General features: G+C 41.3%; 3 protein-coding genes across 4 annotated transcripts in view; 1 reads left to right on the top strand and 2 right to left on the bottom strand.

Annotated features, from left to right (window-relative positions):
- The window catches only part of LOC112454592, an 86,459-nt gene extending 83,575 nt beyond the window's left edge, over window positions 1–2,884 (top strand). For both annotated transcript variants that reach the window (XM_025016084.1, XM_025016085.1), the window contains 3 exons: window positions 71–277; window positions 467–841; window positions 928–2,884. In XM_025016084.1, coding sequence (XP_024871852.1) covers window positions 71–277; window positions 467–841; window positions 928–1,127 — 782 coding nt within the window. In that variant the 3' untranslated portion in view covers window positions 1,128–2,884. The remainder of the gene's footprint in view (window positions 1–70; window positions 278–466; window positions 842–927) is intronic.
- Window positions 2,885–4,751: 1,867 nt separating this feature from the next.
- Window positions 4,752–12,967, bottom strand: LOC112454557 (solute carrier family 46 member 3). The gene is made up of 6 exons (XM_025016026.1): window positions 11,956–12,967; window positions 8,287–8,388; window positions 7,310–7,447; window positions 7,094–7,177; window positions 6,336–6,492; window positions 4,752–6,146 (listed from the first exon to the last, which is right to left on the bottom strand). The coding sequence occupies exons 1-6, from the start codon at window positions 12,965–12,967 to the stop codon at window positions 5,942–5,944; spliced, it is 1,698 nt and encodes a 565-aa protein (XP_024871794.1). The 3' UTR covers window positions 4,752–5,941.
- A 2,916-nt stretch (window positions 12,968–15,883) lies between these two features.
- On the bottom strand, window positions 15,884–18,656 carry LOC112454527. The gene is made up of 4 exons (XM_025015975.1): window positions 18,577–18,656; window positions 17,373–17,572; window positions 16,588–16,731; window positions 15,884–16,342 (listed from the first exon to the last, which is right to left on the bottom strand). Exons 1-4 carry the CDS (start codon window positions 18,581–18,583, stop codon window positions 16,256–16,258), a joined length of 438 nt encoding a protein of 145 aa, XP_024871743.1. The 5' UTR covers window positions 18,584–18,656; the 3' UTR covers window positions 15,884–16,255.
- Window positions 18,657–19,052: the final 396 nt, after the last annotated feature.

Genomic DNA, 19,052 nt, shown 5'->3' with positions numbered 1-19,052 from the left:
GAAAATAATCGTTCTTGTTATGTTTCTTTACGTTGAATTTACTGAATTGACATTATCATTATTCTTACAGAGATAGAATTGTGTAAGGTGGAAAAAAGATATAAATTGAATCCCGATCCACCAGAACTACCTCTGGAAATAGAACCTGCAGTGGAGTCCATCTTACCGATTCCGCGTGAGCATCCGGATGTTTTGCTTCACACGCCAGATTTCGCGCCAAAAGTTGGCTTTCTCAGGACCATAGGTCTCGATATTATGCCTCCGAATAAAAGAGATGGTAAATATATTATTAATCAAATTTATATAATATTGAAATTTATATAATATTAAAATTACAGATATAAAAAATTCCACAGTTTTCTACTGTAATAGAATGCATTATTCTGTTTTTTGTATTAACGATATTTCTTCTATGAGATATAATAATAAACGAGACACTTATATCAATTGCAATTTGTGATTGCAGAGGCAGAAGTGACATGGCAGTACGTCCTGGCAGATCGCAAGAAACGGAAAAGCGCGAATTCCGTTACTGCCTACTGTGAAAGAATCGCCAAAGTTTATTCTAGGAATCCTCCAGCTTTACCAAAACCAGCTCAAAAAATGCGTCTTCTGGACAGAGTTAAAGTGAAACATACTCCGGAACGACCACCACCGTTACCACCCTTGGGTCCGAAGTATTATTCCACTTTACCTATGCCTGGTGAGAATGGTGTGAAGCAACATTGTAAAGCTATAGACAGCGATATAGACATCGTCGACGAAATGAGTGAGAAAAGGGAAAAGCCAAGGTGGACTGGAATCGTGGATGTTATGTTCGCCTACAGCGAGTATTTGAAAGGTGAGCTTCCTGTCACATTTAATTAACACGTGATACTCATACGATACAATGTAATAATATGGGCATGTATTTCCTATCACTTACAGAAAAAACATTGGAGAGGAAGATTCTGACAAGCGAAAAATCAAAACTGATGACACAGTCCGACAACTTACGTTCCGAGACTGCTCAGTTAGATCGGAAGCTCTACGAGCTCCTGTCCGCCAGAACAGCACTTGATTCCGAGAGGCGAATTCTCAGCGAAAAAATCGAGAGGATCAACGCACTTGTTAGGAAGCTTAGATAGCGTTGCGTAACGCACAACACGGAAACTCATTCATCTGTGATATTATCAGCGGGTTAAGGGCCGTTAGCGTGTAATACGCACTGCTAAACGTAACACTTAGATAAGTAATGGTTAAGGACAAACTCTTGAGTGACCAAATGTACAGCGATCCTTCGTATTGTTTTGCGTACTTTATTAAATAATATAAAACGCGCCCCCTTTTTTGCCGTCGACGATCGATCGTGTGGAGAAAGCGGAAATCTTCGGCTCTCGGCTGGTCCACAGAAGGCAAGCGATCGCGTCCGGCTTGAACACGTTACCGCACTAATTAATAGATATTATTTTTCGCATACGTCGCTCGACATCAGCGAGTGTGCTGATCTTTAATCATAAACGCGGAGTCATATCAACCGTACCTTACAAGGATATGTATAAAGTTCTAATTGTACAAATCGAATTGTATCCCATCCGTGGAAAGGCAGTTTTTACGACCGCGAATAAAAGGACGAAGGCTTTCTAGTTCTACAACTAACGGCTCTTACACTCCAAGCATAAATAATTGTAATTTGTATCATATTTTAATGAGAAAAAAATAGACAAATCGTGTAACTTATTTTATTCTGCGTAATGTGGACTTTAACGTCGAGTACTTGGGGAAAAAAAAATACAATGATATATCACGCAGTTTGTATGTCGACCGATTGATAAAGCGATGGAGAGGACATTGTATAAGATCGAAAGGTGGCATCGACTATATCGGACTGGCAGTATCAAGAAACCGCTTGCACGCAACAGCGACTACGTCCTTATTTTTACGTTTAGCATAGTAGCGCGTGTGGTGAAACAGATTTAATCGATTTGAATCGGATCGTAATAATCGGCAGGTAAACGAGCACCGGTTGCGTATCCGGTCACGAGGAGGGAAAAAATTCAGACGTTTTACGCGAGTTTTTGCGTTTTGATTCACAAAGCAACGTTATAACGACACGGGGAACTCTAGTCTACAGACGTGCCCAGGCAATACGGGGAAGAAAAAGATACGCGCGCCGATATGCATAAGATCAGATTAGTGAGCAGTCCTTCCTTTCGAACGTGTCCACGCCGTTCACCGTAATGAGCACGAAGGCCAGTGAAGATACGGGGAGGAGCCTTATTAACGTTGTATAACAACAACACTGCGGTACTTAGATAATGCGACTTAATTTTTAAAGAAGAAAATAAAGGGGAAAGAATAAAGATAATCGTGAGACTTCGCGCGGAGCACATTCCACATAAAAAAAAAAGCTTGTTGCCCGACCGTCAACATTCCAACGCGTCACTTCACCGACAATCGAATTCTGGAACTCGACGCGAGTCGAGTGGCGAACCAAATTTGAAAAGCAAAAAAAAAAAAAAGAAAGAAGCCGATCGCACTGTTGGTTTTTCTTTTCTGGCGCGTCCATGTCGCGTAAATGCGCTCTACTTTTCGCACCTCGGTATCCCTAAAGAACTTGTCTCCCGCTCTCTGCTCTCCGAGCGCATCGTATCTCGTATCGATATATAAATCGCACGCCGTAGAAAACACCACCCGCCCATACGGCGCGCGCGACAAAGCTACCATTTATAAGTTTCGCCGTTTCTGTTCATTGAGTGCCTAACATTTCTCCCTACATTTGTACATACCATTATTTTTATGTATTATGTAATTAACAAAGGAGGGACCGCGAGTGCGCGCCGGTCTCATTCTCAACTGGCCAGAACAAGAGCCTAGGAGTAAATTGTTGAAAACATGAACCACACGAGGAGTATTTCTTTCCGTACCCTTCATCGTCCAAAGCGTACCCCTTGCGAGTCCAATCTTCGAAGATGGAACGAAACTTAGGCCTCTGTGAATTTTTGTATTCTCGCAAGTAAAACTATTGTTTCCTCATATTTTTGTATCTTGAAATAATATTTTAGCGAATCACAGCATCTATGTTTATTACATTGCTTCGATCATGTGATATTTTCATGATTGTTTCTGTATCGAATTCATCTTTCGAATATTATTTCCGTTATAAGTCGATTAATTTGTTACGTTATTAATCGCATCAACTCATTTTTCTTACTTTTTTTTTAGTGGAAATGGAAATTACTGATGAAATAAGAATCCACCATGCGACGGTAGGTATATTTTTCTTAATATCGATAATTGCATCTTGAAAACGATAAAGGTGACAGTTTAATTCGATAATTTTATATTGACCATCTATATTATATATAATTATTAATTAATTGTGTGTATTTGATAGTACAGAATTACTCTACTAAGATATTCCTAATATAATCGTTCGAAAATTAACAACATTAAGAGAGTTTGCGGAAAATCGGACTCTCAAAAATTATTAGAAAGTTACTAGATTTAAGAAATTCAGTTCAAATTCAGTAAAAGATAATCATCAAAAGATAATTGGTTGAAATATGAAATGTGATCAGATAAAAGATGAGAGAAATTAAAAACTTCAATCTTTGCAATTTTATGAATTCTAGTTTTATTTGCTGTTTTCTTACTTTTGTGCACATTATGAGCAAGATCTAGATAGGACGGGATAAATAGTAACTGTTGCTATATTTACAGTTTCAGTCTTTACAAATAATCACTGTAGGTATAATTTACAGCTGTACAAACGCAATAATGTGATTTACGTTCTTAACTCTTTATTGCGAAACTGTATGATTTTCATGTGGTTTATTACGGACGTCCCGAAAAGATTAAAGAGGGATAAGTGAATTAGAGCTGATTCCATTAAAACTTTATAATTCATGCCATTAGCACGATGCATAATAAGCTTTAAATATAATTTCATTTAAAGTAAATCCAAAGTTACTTTTTTTATTAACAATTAACTGCATAGAAAAATTGCTGCTTATATCTCCCAACTTTATTGATAGATGTCGAATGTAAAACAATGTCGAGATGTTTGTTTTTCGCATTACACGGTACATAAAATAATAAATGGAAGATTATCCTGTATTCTGACGCGAATTATAGATCGTCTAAAATGAGCTTAAGCATTAAAGCTCGTTATAAATACATAACTGTCGAGTTTGTCGGAATGCAGGCACGGAGAGCACGCGGTTTATCCTTCTTATTATTTAATTTTAATATAATCAGTTGATTTAATTTATTATTTATGTTATTTATTTATTATTTAATTAGATCCATGAAATTAACGTACGCAACCGATTTTTACATTCGTATATATTATATATCTAATTAAATTATCGCACTTAAATTTATCACACACGAAATTACGGAATCTATGTAAAAACTTAACGGGTCGTAACAACTGCTCTATAGAAAAAAAATGTCAGATATATGAGGGAATTGTATGTGAAAAACATGTATTACGCTATCGGTAACAAATACATTTGCTTTATCAATTTTGGATTTATATTGTATACGCGTATACATTATAATTACATCTCAAGATTTATATTAAACTTTACTTAAGATTGATAAAAAAAAAAAACGATTGTCTACACAAAGCTTTTTTCGACAAAATCTCTTAATCGCAATGTTATCACGCGATCAGCGTGCTTGTTACAAAATTTGCGCAAAAAAAAAAATAGGATACATTTTTCTTTCGCAGGTTTGTTCTTAGTGCAGAGAAAAAGAGGGGGGAAAAGAGAGAAAGAGAGAGAGAGAGAGAGAGAGAGAGAGAAAGAGAGAAAATAGGAAACCGAGCCAATAATAATATATGTGATGCGCATATTCCTTTCACGCTGTCGTCATAATCTGTTTAAGTACAGTTTGTACTAATGTACCCGAAGTAAAGGATATATATATATAGATCATTAAATAAAAATTTGTATATTGTGTTTAACACTTTGTTAAAATACGATGCTTTTGTCGCGTGTAAATGATTTGTCGCTTTTAAACGTACTAAATTAAAAACAGTGAGAGATTTGCAAGAAATTACAACAAATTATATGTATAATATATTACATATATATATAACATATATTACATATAACTAAATGATTCATCTTATAGGAAGGATTTTATTCCAAAGACATTGAAAATGGATCTTTATTGTACGGTATTTATGTAGCAGACCAGTGTTTTCGTATTTACTGAAAAACAAAGAATAATATCCTTTCTGAGATGACTGCATTAGTTATATGTCGTCAAATCTTAAAAAGAAATAATCCCTTTTAACTCTTGTTAGGGTACTATTTTCCACTAAAAACGTTAAATTAGAAATAAACTGGTAGTTATCCTTCATTCGGAGTATCTTTACCTCTTGAGAATACTTGAAATAAGATCTACAAGCTGCAGTAAGTGAAGTCATGGATGGCAAAGAGGAAGTCTCAATAAAGTGCTTTATTTACACCTTGATGCAGTATGAAGGTGATAACAGTTAGCAGTTGCGTAGGATTTGAGAAATGCCGTAATTCAGAAACCTAATTCATTCTCATGTACTAAAAACTCCGGAACAAGAGTTCCGGTTAGACTTCATTTTGGAGAACCGTTCTCCGCGTTATCTCTAATAATTTAAATTACTATCGTATTGTCTCATCTTGACTAAATATCGAAAGTCTCAAATTCAACTTTCTTGAAATGTGGTGAAAGAGATGGTTCACCGGAATCTTCGTAAACCTTGAATTTCGACATACCGTTCGATCGGTATTTCCTAATAAAATGCCTTTGGTATCCCCCTCGTAAAGCAAATTCGCTAGCAACCTTTACCAGCAACGTGACCAGCATTCAGGCCCTAAGGTATCCCTTTTGGACCCTTCTCTTTTTCTGATGAGGTATTATTGATGTATCGTACGTCTCCGTATTAAAAAAAAGGATCACGTAAATCGTGAGATCACAACTGCTCAGATTCGAAGGCCGCGTTATCTATGCCGTTCATCATCTCGGCCTTCTGCGCGCTCTTCTGTGCGTCCATGATCCGAGGGTTCGATGCCTTCAAATTATAATCTGTCGCCTCCTCGTTCTTATGATTCATCATAGCTTCGGGTTCCTTCTGCTCCTTCAGGATGCGATCCTTTCGGTGCTCCGTGTACAACCAGCTGAAGGAGTTAAAAAATACTATTGTAATATATTACGCAATCGTAGCTGACAAACGTAATTCAAATATATAATTCAAGTAATTTTTTATCGCGTTTGAATCGGACGTATCACGAAATGATCGCAGTATTTGGCGAACGTAACGTATAATCGGCGCAACATGATACTCATATAAATCGGCGGATACTCACAAGAATGCAAACACCGCGGGCATTGTCATGCATCCTCCGGCGATGAAGAACGTCCCCGGAAACGCTTTCATGGTCGCCGCGTAAATGGCGCTGTACATTGGCCCGTAAACAAGCGGCATCAGGGACTCGCACACGCCAAACAGCGAATTTACCTTACCTACAAAATTACGTAATCGCGTCTTAACTTCGGAGCAGAGAATAAAAAAACGCGGGTTGGCTTTTCCTTGCCGTTAGGCCGCGGCAGGAAGGCCTCGTTACGCTTTGTTCGTGGATGGAAAAATTAGCAGCATCGCCACGTAAATGTAATTTGGTGTCCAAATTATCCGATTTACGTGGTTCCGACACAGACGGTGCTTCGCGAGATAAAGATCAAGCTCGAAAAACCCTCCTAAGTGCTACTAAAGTATTAGTATAATGGTCGTATAATTCTTATATTTGAGATCATTATAAAAACGCTCATTCTTTATATGCGCCTCTATGACGACCTCTTCTAAACACGACCGGATGGTGTGTCTGACGTTATCGCAGCTCAGTAGTATTTTTCCTACATAATTTTACACAGGAAACACGGAAACTCAATCAGCGAACTGATTGCTTCCAAGATTCTCGTTATGATATATATGCTTCATGTGTATAATAAACGAAGCTCTTACACATCCGCCTTATTTCTTTTTTCTTGAGATCATAAAACTATAGCATGAGAAAGAAACGATGGCGAATTAAAAGGGAACCATAATCTTTAATTTGCACCCTCTTACCGAGCTCGTCCGTGGGCACGAGCTTCGAAGCTATCGACCGCATGGCGATGAAAGACGTGCCGTTGACTATCTCCACGATAGCGGCTGAAACAGGCAATTAATCCGTTATTAGATACACTGTCGTCGGTACCGGGTGGTACCGGGACTGTAACTGTGATATATATATTTTGTATACGTAGTTGTTACCCTGATGTTAGCCGTTTTAAAAAGACTGACCTACGTAGACCATCCAAGTGGACGTGGCGAACGCGTAAACGAAACTTGCTAAAATTTTACTCGTACAGCTCATGATACCCACGATCGCGTCGTCTATCTTGAGAATGTGACTGAAGATACCGACGGAGATCGCGGTACCTGTGACAGAAAAGAAATATCTTTCACTCTTTCGTGCGTGGCGAATCGCCGGACAATCACACGAATAACGATCTTAGAGAATCAGTATAACGGACGAGCGCTGTAAGATCCTGCTTGATCCGTTAGTCAAAGAAAAATGCGAGAAAAGCCGGATCGCGCGCGTTTGCAAAATTCGCGTAGACAATCGACAAATAGAAAGCTTTTGTCAAATAGAAAGTCAAACGGAAATACCGATACAGTATTCGAGTACGGCGAAAACGCTAAAGTATCATATCCGCGAGGCAACTATGAATTCTGAAATAGATTTTTATCTTGCGCGCACGCAATTGGCGATTTGCCTTTCTATTGCAAAATACTCTTAATGTTCCTCTAATTTGTGTCGCCTGCGACACAGGAGATTACATTTTCAAGGCAACCTCCTGCCTGCCACGATTCACGCCAGGATAAAAGCGATAGTCGGTGATTCCGCGCTCAGCAACGATGTTTATTCTTACGTAAGGCACGTCTCTCGTTTGCTTTCATCGACCAATGAACGCAAAAAATCTCGATTAACCCGATGTGCATGTACGGCATCATTACGAGAATAGAACTAACGGGTTGCGCGAAATGGCAAATGGCAATCGGAGGAGATTATCCGCACCGGCGGCGGCGTCCGCGTTTCTACGCGTAGCGGCGGGGAATATACACGTTTCTACTTCAAAATTAGCGGCGAGATCAATGAATGAAGCGGAAGAGTTCGTTACGGAGGATTTTACGAGCGCTCGCGTAAATTTCTTCTCTTTCTCTCTTTCCTCTCGCGCGACCCATTAACGCGCGACGTTCGCAGGTGATTTTCTTACCGATCAGATTAGTTACCATGCCAAACGTGGAGAACATGCTGAACGTCACTTCGTTCCAGTTGTATCGGTACCGCATATAAAGATAGAGAACCGCCATTTCGCCTGTGAAAGAAACAGACTTGATAATACCATTCGCTTCTGTTGCATAATCTCCGTCTCTGCGTCTCGACAGGCATGATGAATCAATCGACGTGTGCAATATAATAAAAAAGTTTGACCTGACCCGCATTAAATGATCCACCATCTATGAGCGAGAGACTCTAACTATTAAGTTTTATATTTAATATTTATTCATTGAGCATGCTAACGACTCTCGCGTATCACTTCTTCGCTTTGTGACGATGAATAGACCTTTGCACAATAGATTCTCTCTCAGAACGTCAGTACTTAGAAAAATCTCAATTCGTGACGAGCTCGCTATTGTGTCGCTCGTTATCGAATATTTATTCAGGATTCATTAACTACGTCAGGAATCTGACGGACTTAGTCACTCTTAGTCAGCTTGCTCATAGGGGGACTACCCAAGGGGAACTTTTAAGATTTATAAGGTTTGATTTTTGCTTCAAGCTTCTCTGTTTGCGCTTTTAATTATAATTACTACACGCGCGGATTTGTAACGTATATATATACTTTGTCTCGGTACGTGAATAAACTATCGATAATCACGGTTGACTTGCGGCAACATATCGTATTTTACGAGGCCATTATCGTGAAGTTTCACATTGTTATATAGGTACGGAGATATTTTGCAGATTCACCCAAGCGCAACGGTTCTCTGGTCAATTACAAACAATTTTCACGATTACATCGGCTGCAATTAGACCGACAATTGCTTCCGGTAGTAATGCCAAGTTAACTGCGAAGGTCAAACGCAAATGTTAGTATTACGTAAAACAATCCTCTTTTGCAAAAAAATAGAAGACATTCATCAACGCGAGGGGGAGATGATGCGTACGGCTGTCAAAGATATATCTAAGTCTTCGTCATTTCGAAATGCACGCGCGTGCATTCCGGCAATGCGCGCGTTCTCCCATGAAACCGGCAAATGGCCATGTTTACACGATCGGCACGTAACGCGAGAAGTTACGGATTCCGTAATTCTTCCCGCATTAAAATTCGTCGCGCGTTCCTCATGCCGATACGGTATCCCCGACGGGACACACTCCGCGCTGGATTATAACGAAAATATAACTACCATATATAACGTAGTAGTCGTCGTCGTCGCCGCCGACTTTCACCGCGTATCTCCCTGACGAGCAAAGATCGTGAAATTACATCGTGAAATTACATCGTGAATATACAGCCACGTTCGGATCGCGATTAGCATAGGCGCTGACGTGAGATTGCGTACAAATAAGTGTGTCCATTAATATATTTTACACACGTACATACATTAAAATTTTGATATTAAATTATCATAAAGTACTTTACAGTATAATCTCTAAAAATAACATTCATTTGTCAATCTATTCGAATTTTTACATCTTTCTTATGCATACTTTGTTATCGTATTTTGTTATCGCCGTATATTGAAACTAATGATATCTCAAGGCAAGTGTAATTTTCCTCATTTTTAGTCGGTAACCGATGTGTCGAATCGTAATTGCTATTTCTCGTCATTGTATTTCTCGTAATTAATATCAATTCTAGCAAAAGGTTATTAAAAAACGATATAACTTAAAGTGTAAATAATTGAACAAATCTCTGACGTATGGAATATTATTCTTACGCTCATTTAAAAGTTGTTTTGTTCTCTATATCTGCAGCTCTCTGCCGAGTTTATGTACAGCTCCCGCGTGCTGGTTCGTGCTACAAAATTAAGCCGTCAGAACGAATTATCGCTCTTGTGAGACGTCACCGAGCGGCTGTGACGACAATGAGAGAGTAACGTCGAGAAAAGTAACGTCTCGAGAAGAGTCTTACAGGTATATATCCGCGTTACGGCATTCGAAATCAGGAAGACGCCCATTACCGCTGAAATTGTTATAAGCGTGACGACTGCCCGCGTCACTTAGCAGCTGGGGTAATGCGTGCTAATGCGTACCCAGACATTGTAACGACGGGGCTACCTATATAATTAAATTGTGACAAGGGCATCCGCGAAATGTGCTGGAATTGTGCGTCGTCGCCGTATACGAGCGCGCACGATCGCATTAAAGTCGCGATAGCGCGCTGTAACAAATGCACGCTAATTGAAAAATTGAATGATTCGTGTGGTCGCGTGCTTGCACGGGCTACTGGCAGAAACTGGAGGCTTTATTGTTGCCGATACCGTCCGGCATTAAGGCTCGCACGCTGGTACCGCGAGCGCTGCGCCGCTGTCCGTATCGGTATCGTAACTTTTCATTTACGAGCTCTTTGCGTACCGAGGCACGTACGTCCGTTGGAGAAAACTGCAAAAATAGATTTCGCCCGGAAACTGAAGGCGCGCGGCCTTCACGAAAACTTTTGCCGTATCGAAGCTTAATGGACATAACGAATGTTTGTTACTTTGTTTATCGATCTTTCGGCCTCTGCAACGTAGATTTACGACGTCCAATACCATTGAAGATTTATCGCGCGATATCAAGAATTCGCTTAGTACTTAAACGGAAACACGTTGCACTTGAATATTTTATTAGCGTTTTAAAATACGCGAATTATTCACGTATTCCAAATAGCGTCGATAGTAGCGCTACACGTTTGCGCTCGTATAACAATAATGTGTGTGCCTAGTTTTGCTATATCTTCTCTTACTTTCCCTGGCATACGATTTATATTCACACCGTTGGACGTAAGTGATTACTGATGGGAATGCGCACAGTTACCGCAACGCGAGTAGCAAGATTAAACGAGAATTACAGGGAGTTTTTATCGTGCCACGGACGCACGTGAGAAATGACGGATGAATATTATTTTCAACTGTTTTCCAGCGGTTTTACCATTTTTTTCTCTATTTAATTGTACGCGAATTAAATATGTTTGCATATTTGAGTTATTACACATCTCACGCGTCTGCTAGCTACTTATATAATGCGAGTAGATATTAATCGTAATAATTTCCGCTTAAAAGCGATTCAGTAAAGTGATGCATTTCCATGAATATTTATTGCCATATAAATATATATAATTTTATAGTTTAAAATAAAGTTTTACAGCAATGATAGCATTATTAAATCGCTCTGCAGTTTTATCAATTTATTATTTACGTATTTATAAAACAAAATTAAAATTTAGTTGTAAATTTCAATCGAAATTATATTAGCACCATTTTTCCAAATGATGACAACATCTCGAATTACATATTTTATAGTAAAGATTTCGCAATACAGTCCATTTTAGATGTAATTCAGAATTCAGGGAAATTATCCTGCATACAAGATATTAATTATCACATGGAACTTTTTATATAATTGATATTTGTCTATATCCTGATTCCTGAAATGTTTCTCGCATTACGCGACATATAAAATCAGAAATAGAAATGTGTCCTGGATTTTGATGTTAGTTACAGATCATTTAAAGTGGATTCACCAGCAAAAACTTTTTCGCACAAAGTGCGAAGTAGTGCAGAAAAGTATCGTTATTAACGAGGGTGAGATTATTAACGCGTGCAACTGTCGAGTCCTGCTTAGCACTTGAGAAAATATTTATTTAAAGAATCACAATTCATTCGGGCCATTTACTCACCGTAAAGGGGTCCGATGACGACCATAGTAATGACCATGAGCACGATGACCCTTTTCTGACGATTGTTCGCCCCTTTCTTGAACGACACGCGAAACGTCTCCTCGACGTGCTTCAACGAGAAGAAGTCCAGAACAAAGGCGCACAACGAGGTCCGCTTTTTACCCTCGCTCTGGAGAGATTTTTTCCGCGAGCGCTCCGTGAACGCCCTCGGCGGTTCTTTGATAACCACTAGGCCGTACACAAAGCTCATTACGTAACACACCATCGCGATGCTGAAGACACCGTAGAAACCCAGCTTCGTGTACAGTATCCCCGACAGTGCCATGCCGATCGGTACGCCCAAGGATAGGAAGACGTTGGCCGCGCCGATCCTAAGCGTTCTCGACTCCACGGTCGTGATGTCCGCTATGTAGCTGAAGATACCCATGAACATGGTGAACCAGCCGCCGGTTAACGCGGGCAGCACCGATTCCAGCACGACCACCTCCATGGGCAGCTCGTAGAACCAGTAGGTGCAGGCGATGAGGGTGACGCTGCTGAAGAACTCGCCGATGATCGGCAAGAGCATGCAGGGCTTCCTCAGACCGGTGCGATCGCTCCACGCGCCCATGAACAGGATCAGGAGGGCCGGTATGGCGCTCTGCAGCGGCGTCTTCCAAGTCTGCATCCGCGCCACCATCTGCTGAACCGCGGTCTCCTCGGCCTCGTAGCCGGTGGTGTTCCTGGCGGACAGAGCTGTGCAGACCTCGTCCGGGTAGGCCAGGTTCACCCGGCACGCCTTCTCGAGGATGAGATTCTGCATGGCCAGCTGCGAGAGCACGCTGGGGATCACGTAGCACGCGACCATCGGCTCGACGGTGATGTTGCTGGTCAGGAAGGACCATTTCTGCCGGATGCTCATGGACTTCCAAGTGACGGCGCTGTCGGACTTGTCGGTCACGGGAATCGCTGCTTTCTTCTCCGGGGTGAGCCCCGTGGGCGTCGTACCAATCGTCGTCGTGATCTCGGACATGTTTCACGTCAAAGAAGAAACGGAGTCGAGTTGATTTCTCTTGGGGGGAGAAGCAGAGTCTCTCTTTTAATTGTCCGGGTGTACGTTCGGTTTAAGATCATCAAGCTGCCTGGCGCGGTTCCTCCGAGGAACGGAGCTCGCGAAAGCCCTCGTAGGCGAGCGGATTTCGCGGTTCAGGTCGCTCGGCGTGCGCCCGAGAGAAATCGCACGGTGGTGCCGCGACTCTCGGCTAATGCACCATCGGGCATAACGAGACGCAGCGAGGTTGTCTGTCTCCTTCCTTCGCCGGTCACCGCCAGCACCAGCGGAATACCCCGTACTACCACCTCTTTCCCGAGCCGCGCTGTCACCGTTCGCTCACCGCGCTCTTTTCTATCGGCCTCCTGCAACGCGCAGCAAGCTGGTCCGCCTTCGTGTACATCCACCCAGGCACTAAGCACACGCGGTGGCCCCACACGGGGCAACGTCGCCGACGTTCGCGCTTAATCGGCTCCTCCGCGGTGCACGACACGCGGCTAATGCCTCCACGAGCGCGATCACCAGCGCGCTCCGGCGAGTCGCTTCCGATTCCGCCCCGCGGAAATTTTCGGGTCAAGGTCAGCCCCCCCGACGACGGTGCCCGAGGCCTCCGGGGGTCCTCCCGCCAGCGCGCCGCGCTCCCGGAATCCTATTCTTCCTCGGCGATCGCCCGGCTGGTCTCACTCGTTTTCCTTTCTCGACACGCGAAAAACATGGTGATCACCTTGACACGCGGGTGTCCACCGCGATGGAGCATAACGCATAACGTGCCGCCTCGTGCGCCAAATCTTTCCACGTAGCATAGAGTCCAATCCAGCGGTCATTCATTTAAAACTCAGCATTGACATGTTGATGAATGAACGGCGCGTCATGATTATCGTGTTCATCTTCCTGCCCAGGGAATACTTGTTCTTACGTCGACGAATGACGATCTTTTTCGGCTTCATGTACCTGACGATTCGACGATACATTGTTCCTTCTGCGTGAACGATCTAGATTCCCGCTGCTGATCCGCCAATTGCGCGTTACTGTACGTAGACGTTACTCGAGGGTTGTAGAAAGCGCGCCTACGGTGAATGATTTGCGCTGAGATCCCCGAAGTTTACCGTCACCGATCTCCCACGGTGCGAACGTCCTCGCGTCCGAACGATGTCAACGATTCGCAAGAGAGACTACTCACGAAACCGTACGATTACCTCGTGCGATCTCCGTTGCGTAAGCTTCTTTCACCGAGCGATCCATCCGCGGAGGTGATCGATCACGCAGCCTTCGGTCGTCCTTGACACGTTCCTCTCGTTGCGAAAATTCGTATTAGATGATGGTGGTTAATATCAGCCCGGCGTTATCCGAATGTGTTTCCTCTTCTATCAGGCGGGGAACTCCGAGCAGTCGCGTAAAGATCATTTTCGACTAGCCGCGCGAGACAAATTTTACGGAAACCACGTGAGAAACGCGAGAGAGATCGGTTTGGCTCCGAAGCGGAAATTAGCTTCGCCGGCGGCCGCGTCCGATGTCGACGATGTCGAACGGATGGCAACTGGTGAGCGTAAACAGGCAGCGTCGTCGAATCGCTGCCGCGCGTAACTCGACGAGGCGCTGTTAAATGTGACAATTCGTTGATAAAGTAATCACTACTACGCACGGTCCCAGCGTTCTACAGTCGGAGCCTATTTTAGACAGGGCCGTCCAAGTGCCCATTATCTGCGACGGTGAATTCAAAGCTATTCGCGCGGCTCGGCCTGACCGCTCCGGACCGAGCGGTTAGGCCGAGCCGCGGTTGCACCATCATCGCGGTTTATTTTCGCTGCAGGCCGCCTCGCGCGCGGATTTTCGCGCGGATGCTTCACCGTCGCCGATCATTGTCAAATTCCTCACGCGTTTAACCGGTTTCGTTCGCGCGGATAAGCGCCTTGCCGGTCCTACGATCGACCGGAGGCCTCGAGTCGAGTCCTCCGGCGTGGATCGCGAGATCCTCGAAGCTCGCGCGGACGCGGTACCGCGGGATCGAACAAACGAAAACCCGCAAGGTCGCATCCGAGCGACGAAAGACATCTAGAGGCGGCCCTGGCTTTTAAGTCTGACGTATGATGCCGTCAAGTGAGTAATGCTCGCAATTCCACAGCGATGCTTATAAAATATTCGATGCAGAGCTGTCACCGGCACCTCTCCCTCTCTCTCTCTCTCTCTCTTTCTCTCCCTCTCTCTCTCTCCCACTCTCTGTCTTGATATCCGACCGACGAGGGTGCGTCTGTGGTGGTCATTACTCAAGAGTCATCCTCGTCGGCCATCATGGCGGCCGTGCTTGCGGCGCGCGAGAGGTACGATTCTTTCGCGGTGACCAACTGGTTCGTTGTGCTACGATCGGCAGCGCCGATCGACAAAAGCTTAGTACTTAGTACATCGCGATAAATCGCCTATTGACAGCAATAATTACCACGGCCGACAAAGGTGTTTTATTTCGTTGCATTCTCGCTCCGCTGAACCGCTCGAGAATCATGGATTTTCAACTGGTAGCCGTGGAGCCAGTTAACGATTTCAATTCCGCGTCCAGCGCATAAAGCAACTTTCGATTTTTTTTTCTCGCAGCTATCGAATTTAGTGGACAGAAACGATTTCTCCTGTTACGCGTTCTCATCGGAGCGATACGATCACTTTTAGGTCACCAATGTATTATTTATTTTCCTAGCTCATTTGCCTTGTAGGTGATTCCTATTTCGTCGTTGATAACGATTTAACTAGGTTGTGTTCTTCAACATATTGCGCAGTATCATATCTATATTTTTATCTTTTAACAATGTAGCTAAAACACGAAGAGCATTTAAATTGGGAACGAACGAAATATGGAAAAAAAAGAAGATCATTTTATTTATACCATTTTAATATCGTATCTTTACTATTATGTGATATTTTTAGTGCATCAGAATGAAGATTATTCGTGTACTTATATATTTAATTTATGTAACGATGTCATACCATTAACAATAAGATAAATAAGCAATACAAATTACCCGATTATAGCCTCGATACAAGTTACTTACGTACTGTTCGTTAGAAATAATTAAAAATGAATATTTAAGATTATTTTTTCATCGTTTTATTTCAATGAATTTTTACAAATATTTAGAAAAACGGAGCATTTTGTTCAATAATTTTTCATTCAGTTCTTACTGCAGCAGCTTGTTTGGAGGTTGTTTTGCTTGACTCAATTAACTATACGGTCGTGTATAAAATGCGTATTACATCTTCAATCATCGGCCATCCGCAATCGAGTTAATGTATGACGAGTACTTCGTAATCCTTGAACGACAGCTCCTCGCCGTCGAACGGAATGTAGAGGCATCCGTGACTCGGTTGTACCTGAAGAAATGTATATTTTTTTAAATATATACATATAATGTATTTTTATAATAGCTGAATTATATCTCTCTTGTCTAAGAGAAGGCCGCGAAGGATAAAAGCGAGTTTCGCTTGCCAAATGCGGAGCGTAGATTGGAGAACACTTTGGCAAAAGCGTGCTTCGAATATCGAGACGTCATTCCGCATTTTCGAATGCTTATCATTACTGCCGAACCCCGAGATTAACAGCTGCCGAAAAGACCGACCTTGCCAAGCGATTGAGATCCACTATGGAGGACACGGCCAACATACAGAGGTTCTCCGTCCGCGGTTTGACCGGCGATTACCGCATCCGCTGGCACCTCACCGTTGCTGCAGAACTCCCATGCGAATTCCCCTTGGCAAAGGACCTGACAGTATCGTAATATTGTTATACATATAACAATTAATTATTAATATAATAATTGCTTATAACTACCGTTGACAATTAATTCTGTCAGCATTCGTTCGTTGTTATCGTTATTTTTTGACCAACAAAGATTATCAGATAGCAAAATATCGTTAAATTCGCCTATATTGAATCATATCTTCGTCGATACTTCCGAAAAAGCTCGATATCTCAAGATTATCTTGATTATCTAATAAAACCGATACGCTTGATCTTAATAACTCTTATACTTTGATTATGTACCTACTTATTGCGCGTTACGTAAGTTACGAAAATGATGTAACTGCTTTTTAATCGCTGTTATAAAATTAAAGAAAATCTTTGCTGATTTTTTAGAATCGAAATTAATTCGTAGAATTTTTAATTCAATGAATTATCATGCAAATCGACGATGATCTCTTCTGTGAAGAAACTATAATTAAAGTGATCTCAACAATCATAATTTTAGTGTTAAAAACGTAGTAGAGTAGTCCTACTTTATAATCGACTTGACGCGATTTTGTAAATCTTAATTTCTCATAGAACGATAAAGCGATGCAAGGTTGTTCGTATTTTGATCACGTTTTTCATAACATAGAAAAATTCGTCTGTCTTTGCATTCACCTCGTAACTGTCTTTGGGATGTTCCTCGCCATTGTGACAAACGTAGGCGACACCCTTGTCAAAACTTATTTTTGCCGGAATCATGTCGCCCTCATGGAAAGCTCTACCGACGTAAAGTGTGCTTCCGTCAACGTCACGACCGCCGGCGACCACGTTTTCTGGCATCGATTGACCGCTGGTACGGCTTACCCATCTGTAGGCTGTAACAATGATAAATAGTAAGATCGATATATTGAGTAAATTAATAAATCAGTCAGTTCAAACGTATCCACTAATTGTAAGTTTCAGTTTGTCGATGTTTCTTTTGTCGGTAGATAAAAAATATTACCTAATATTTAATAAGATATCTGCTTTTTCTAACAGAAAATTCATTAAGATAAGATAAAATGTAGAAACGTTGTAGATTTTCCCTGCTAATTTTTTTTTAAATTCAGATATAAAAAAAAATTATTAATTTGTTTTGTAATTTATTAATCTATTGACATTTATTAATCTATTGACTCGTTAATTTTAGTAAAACTGTGTAATATAATGAAAGTTTTAGTTCCACTAAATGATACAAATTTTGCAAATTTTCACAAATATCTATAAATAACTGGTATATATAACGAATATGCGCGTTACGTAACATTAAAACGCACCGATACCGACACACGTGTAATCGATCTGATAAAACTTCTCCAGATTGTTCTTGAAATCGATGATTTCACATGTCACACATATTATCTTTACAATCCACATGACTCACACATACTTCTAAAAAATAGAGTAACTATATTTAACGGTAGATTTCAGCGCATTTCTGATAAGAAATAATTTATAATCAGTTATTTTTATAGTCATATTTAATGTAGCTATTGCAACAATATTTATTCAATGTGTAATACAATGCAAATATTACACGTAAGCATATGATTCACGCAACGTGTCAAAAAATTATACAATCTTAAATTACTATAATTGTAAAAGAATCTACAAATTATTTCATATTATTATTAGACTTTTAGATTAGACTGCTCTCTGATGAGAATGAGAAAATTAAAATATACAAGAAACAACGACACTCGAATTAAAATATCCAATATAGCAAATGTCGATAAGAAATTGGAGAAGTTAATAAAATGAAAAAGCAAAAAGTTAATCTTGTAAATACAGAAAGGTTTGATATTATTTTAATGTACTTTAAAGAAACTCTTTTGCTCACCTGGCATGATGGAAATCGATTCGGCACGGCTGAAGCCTCAATACGAGATGGTGCTTATCGCATCTGTAGGTTGAGTTAAAAGCTCGTGTAATCTTATCGCTCACGTAATCTTATTTGCCGAAATATCTCGCTCGTCTCTCTCTTCCTTACTCTTTACATATGATACTGAAATTACCCAGAACGTATACGTGATATCACGTATTCTTCTACGCCTTTCCTGTCAATGTGTCATATTGATTACAGTAATACGATTACAGTATAGTCGCCATCAGTTCGATCAAATTTTATTTAGATATTTAAAAATATGCGTGGAGGGATACACTTAAGCCCCTTGCACAATAGGCGATAGCGACAGCAACAAAGTTGCCGACAAAGGTATAGCTTTGTCGGCAACCTTGTCGTTGTCGCTATCGCCTATTGTGCAAAGGGCTTTATTATCGAAAAGTGGATGTATACATATGTATAGCACGGACATG

The sequence above is a fragment of the Temnothorax curvispinosus genome, unplaced genomic scaffold (assembly GCF_003070985.1).
Source record: "Temnothorax curvispinosus isolate PA1 unplaced genomic scaffold, ASM307098v1 QBEX01005133.1, whole genome shotgun sequence".
Taxonomy (NCBI): domain Eukaryota; kingdom Metazoa; phylum Arthropoda; class Insecta; order Hymenoptera; family Formicidae; genus Temnothorax; species Temnothorax curvispinosus.
The sequence above is the reverse complement of the archived record's forward strand: the minus strand, read 5'-3'. Positions and strand labels throughout refer to the sequence as shown.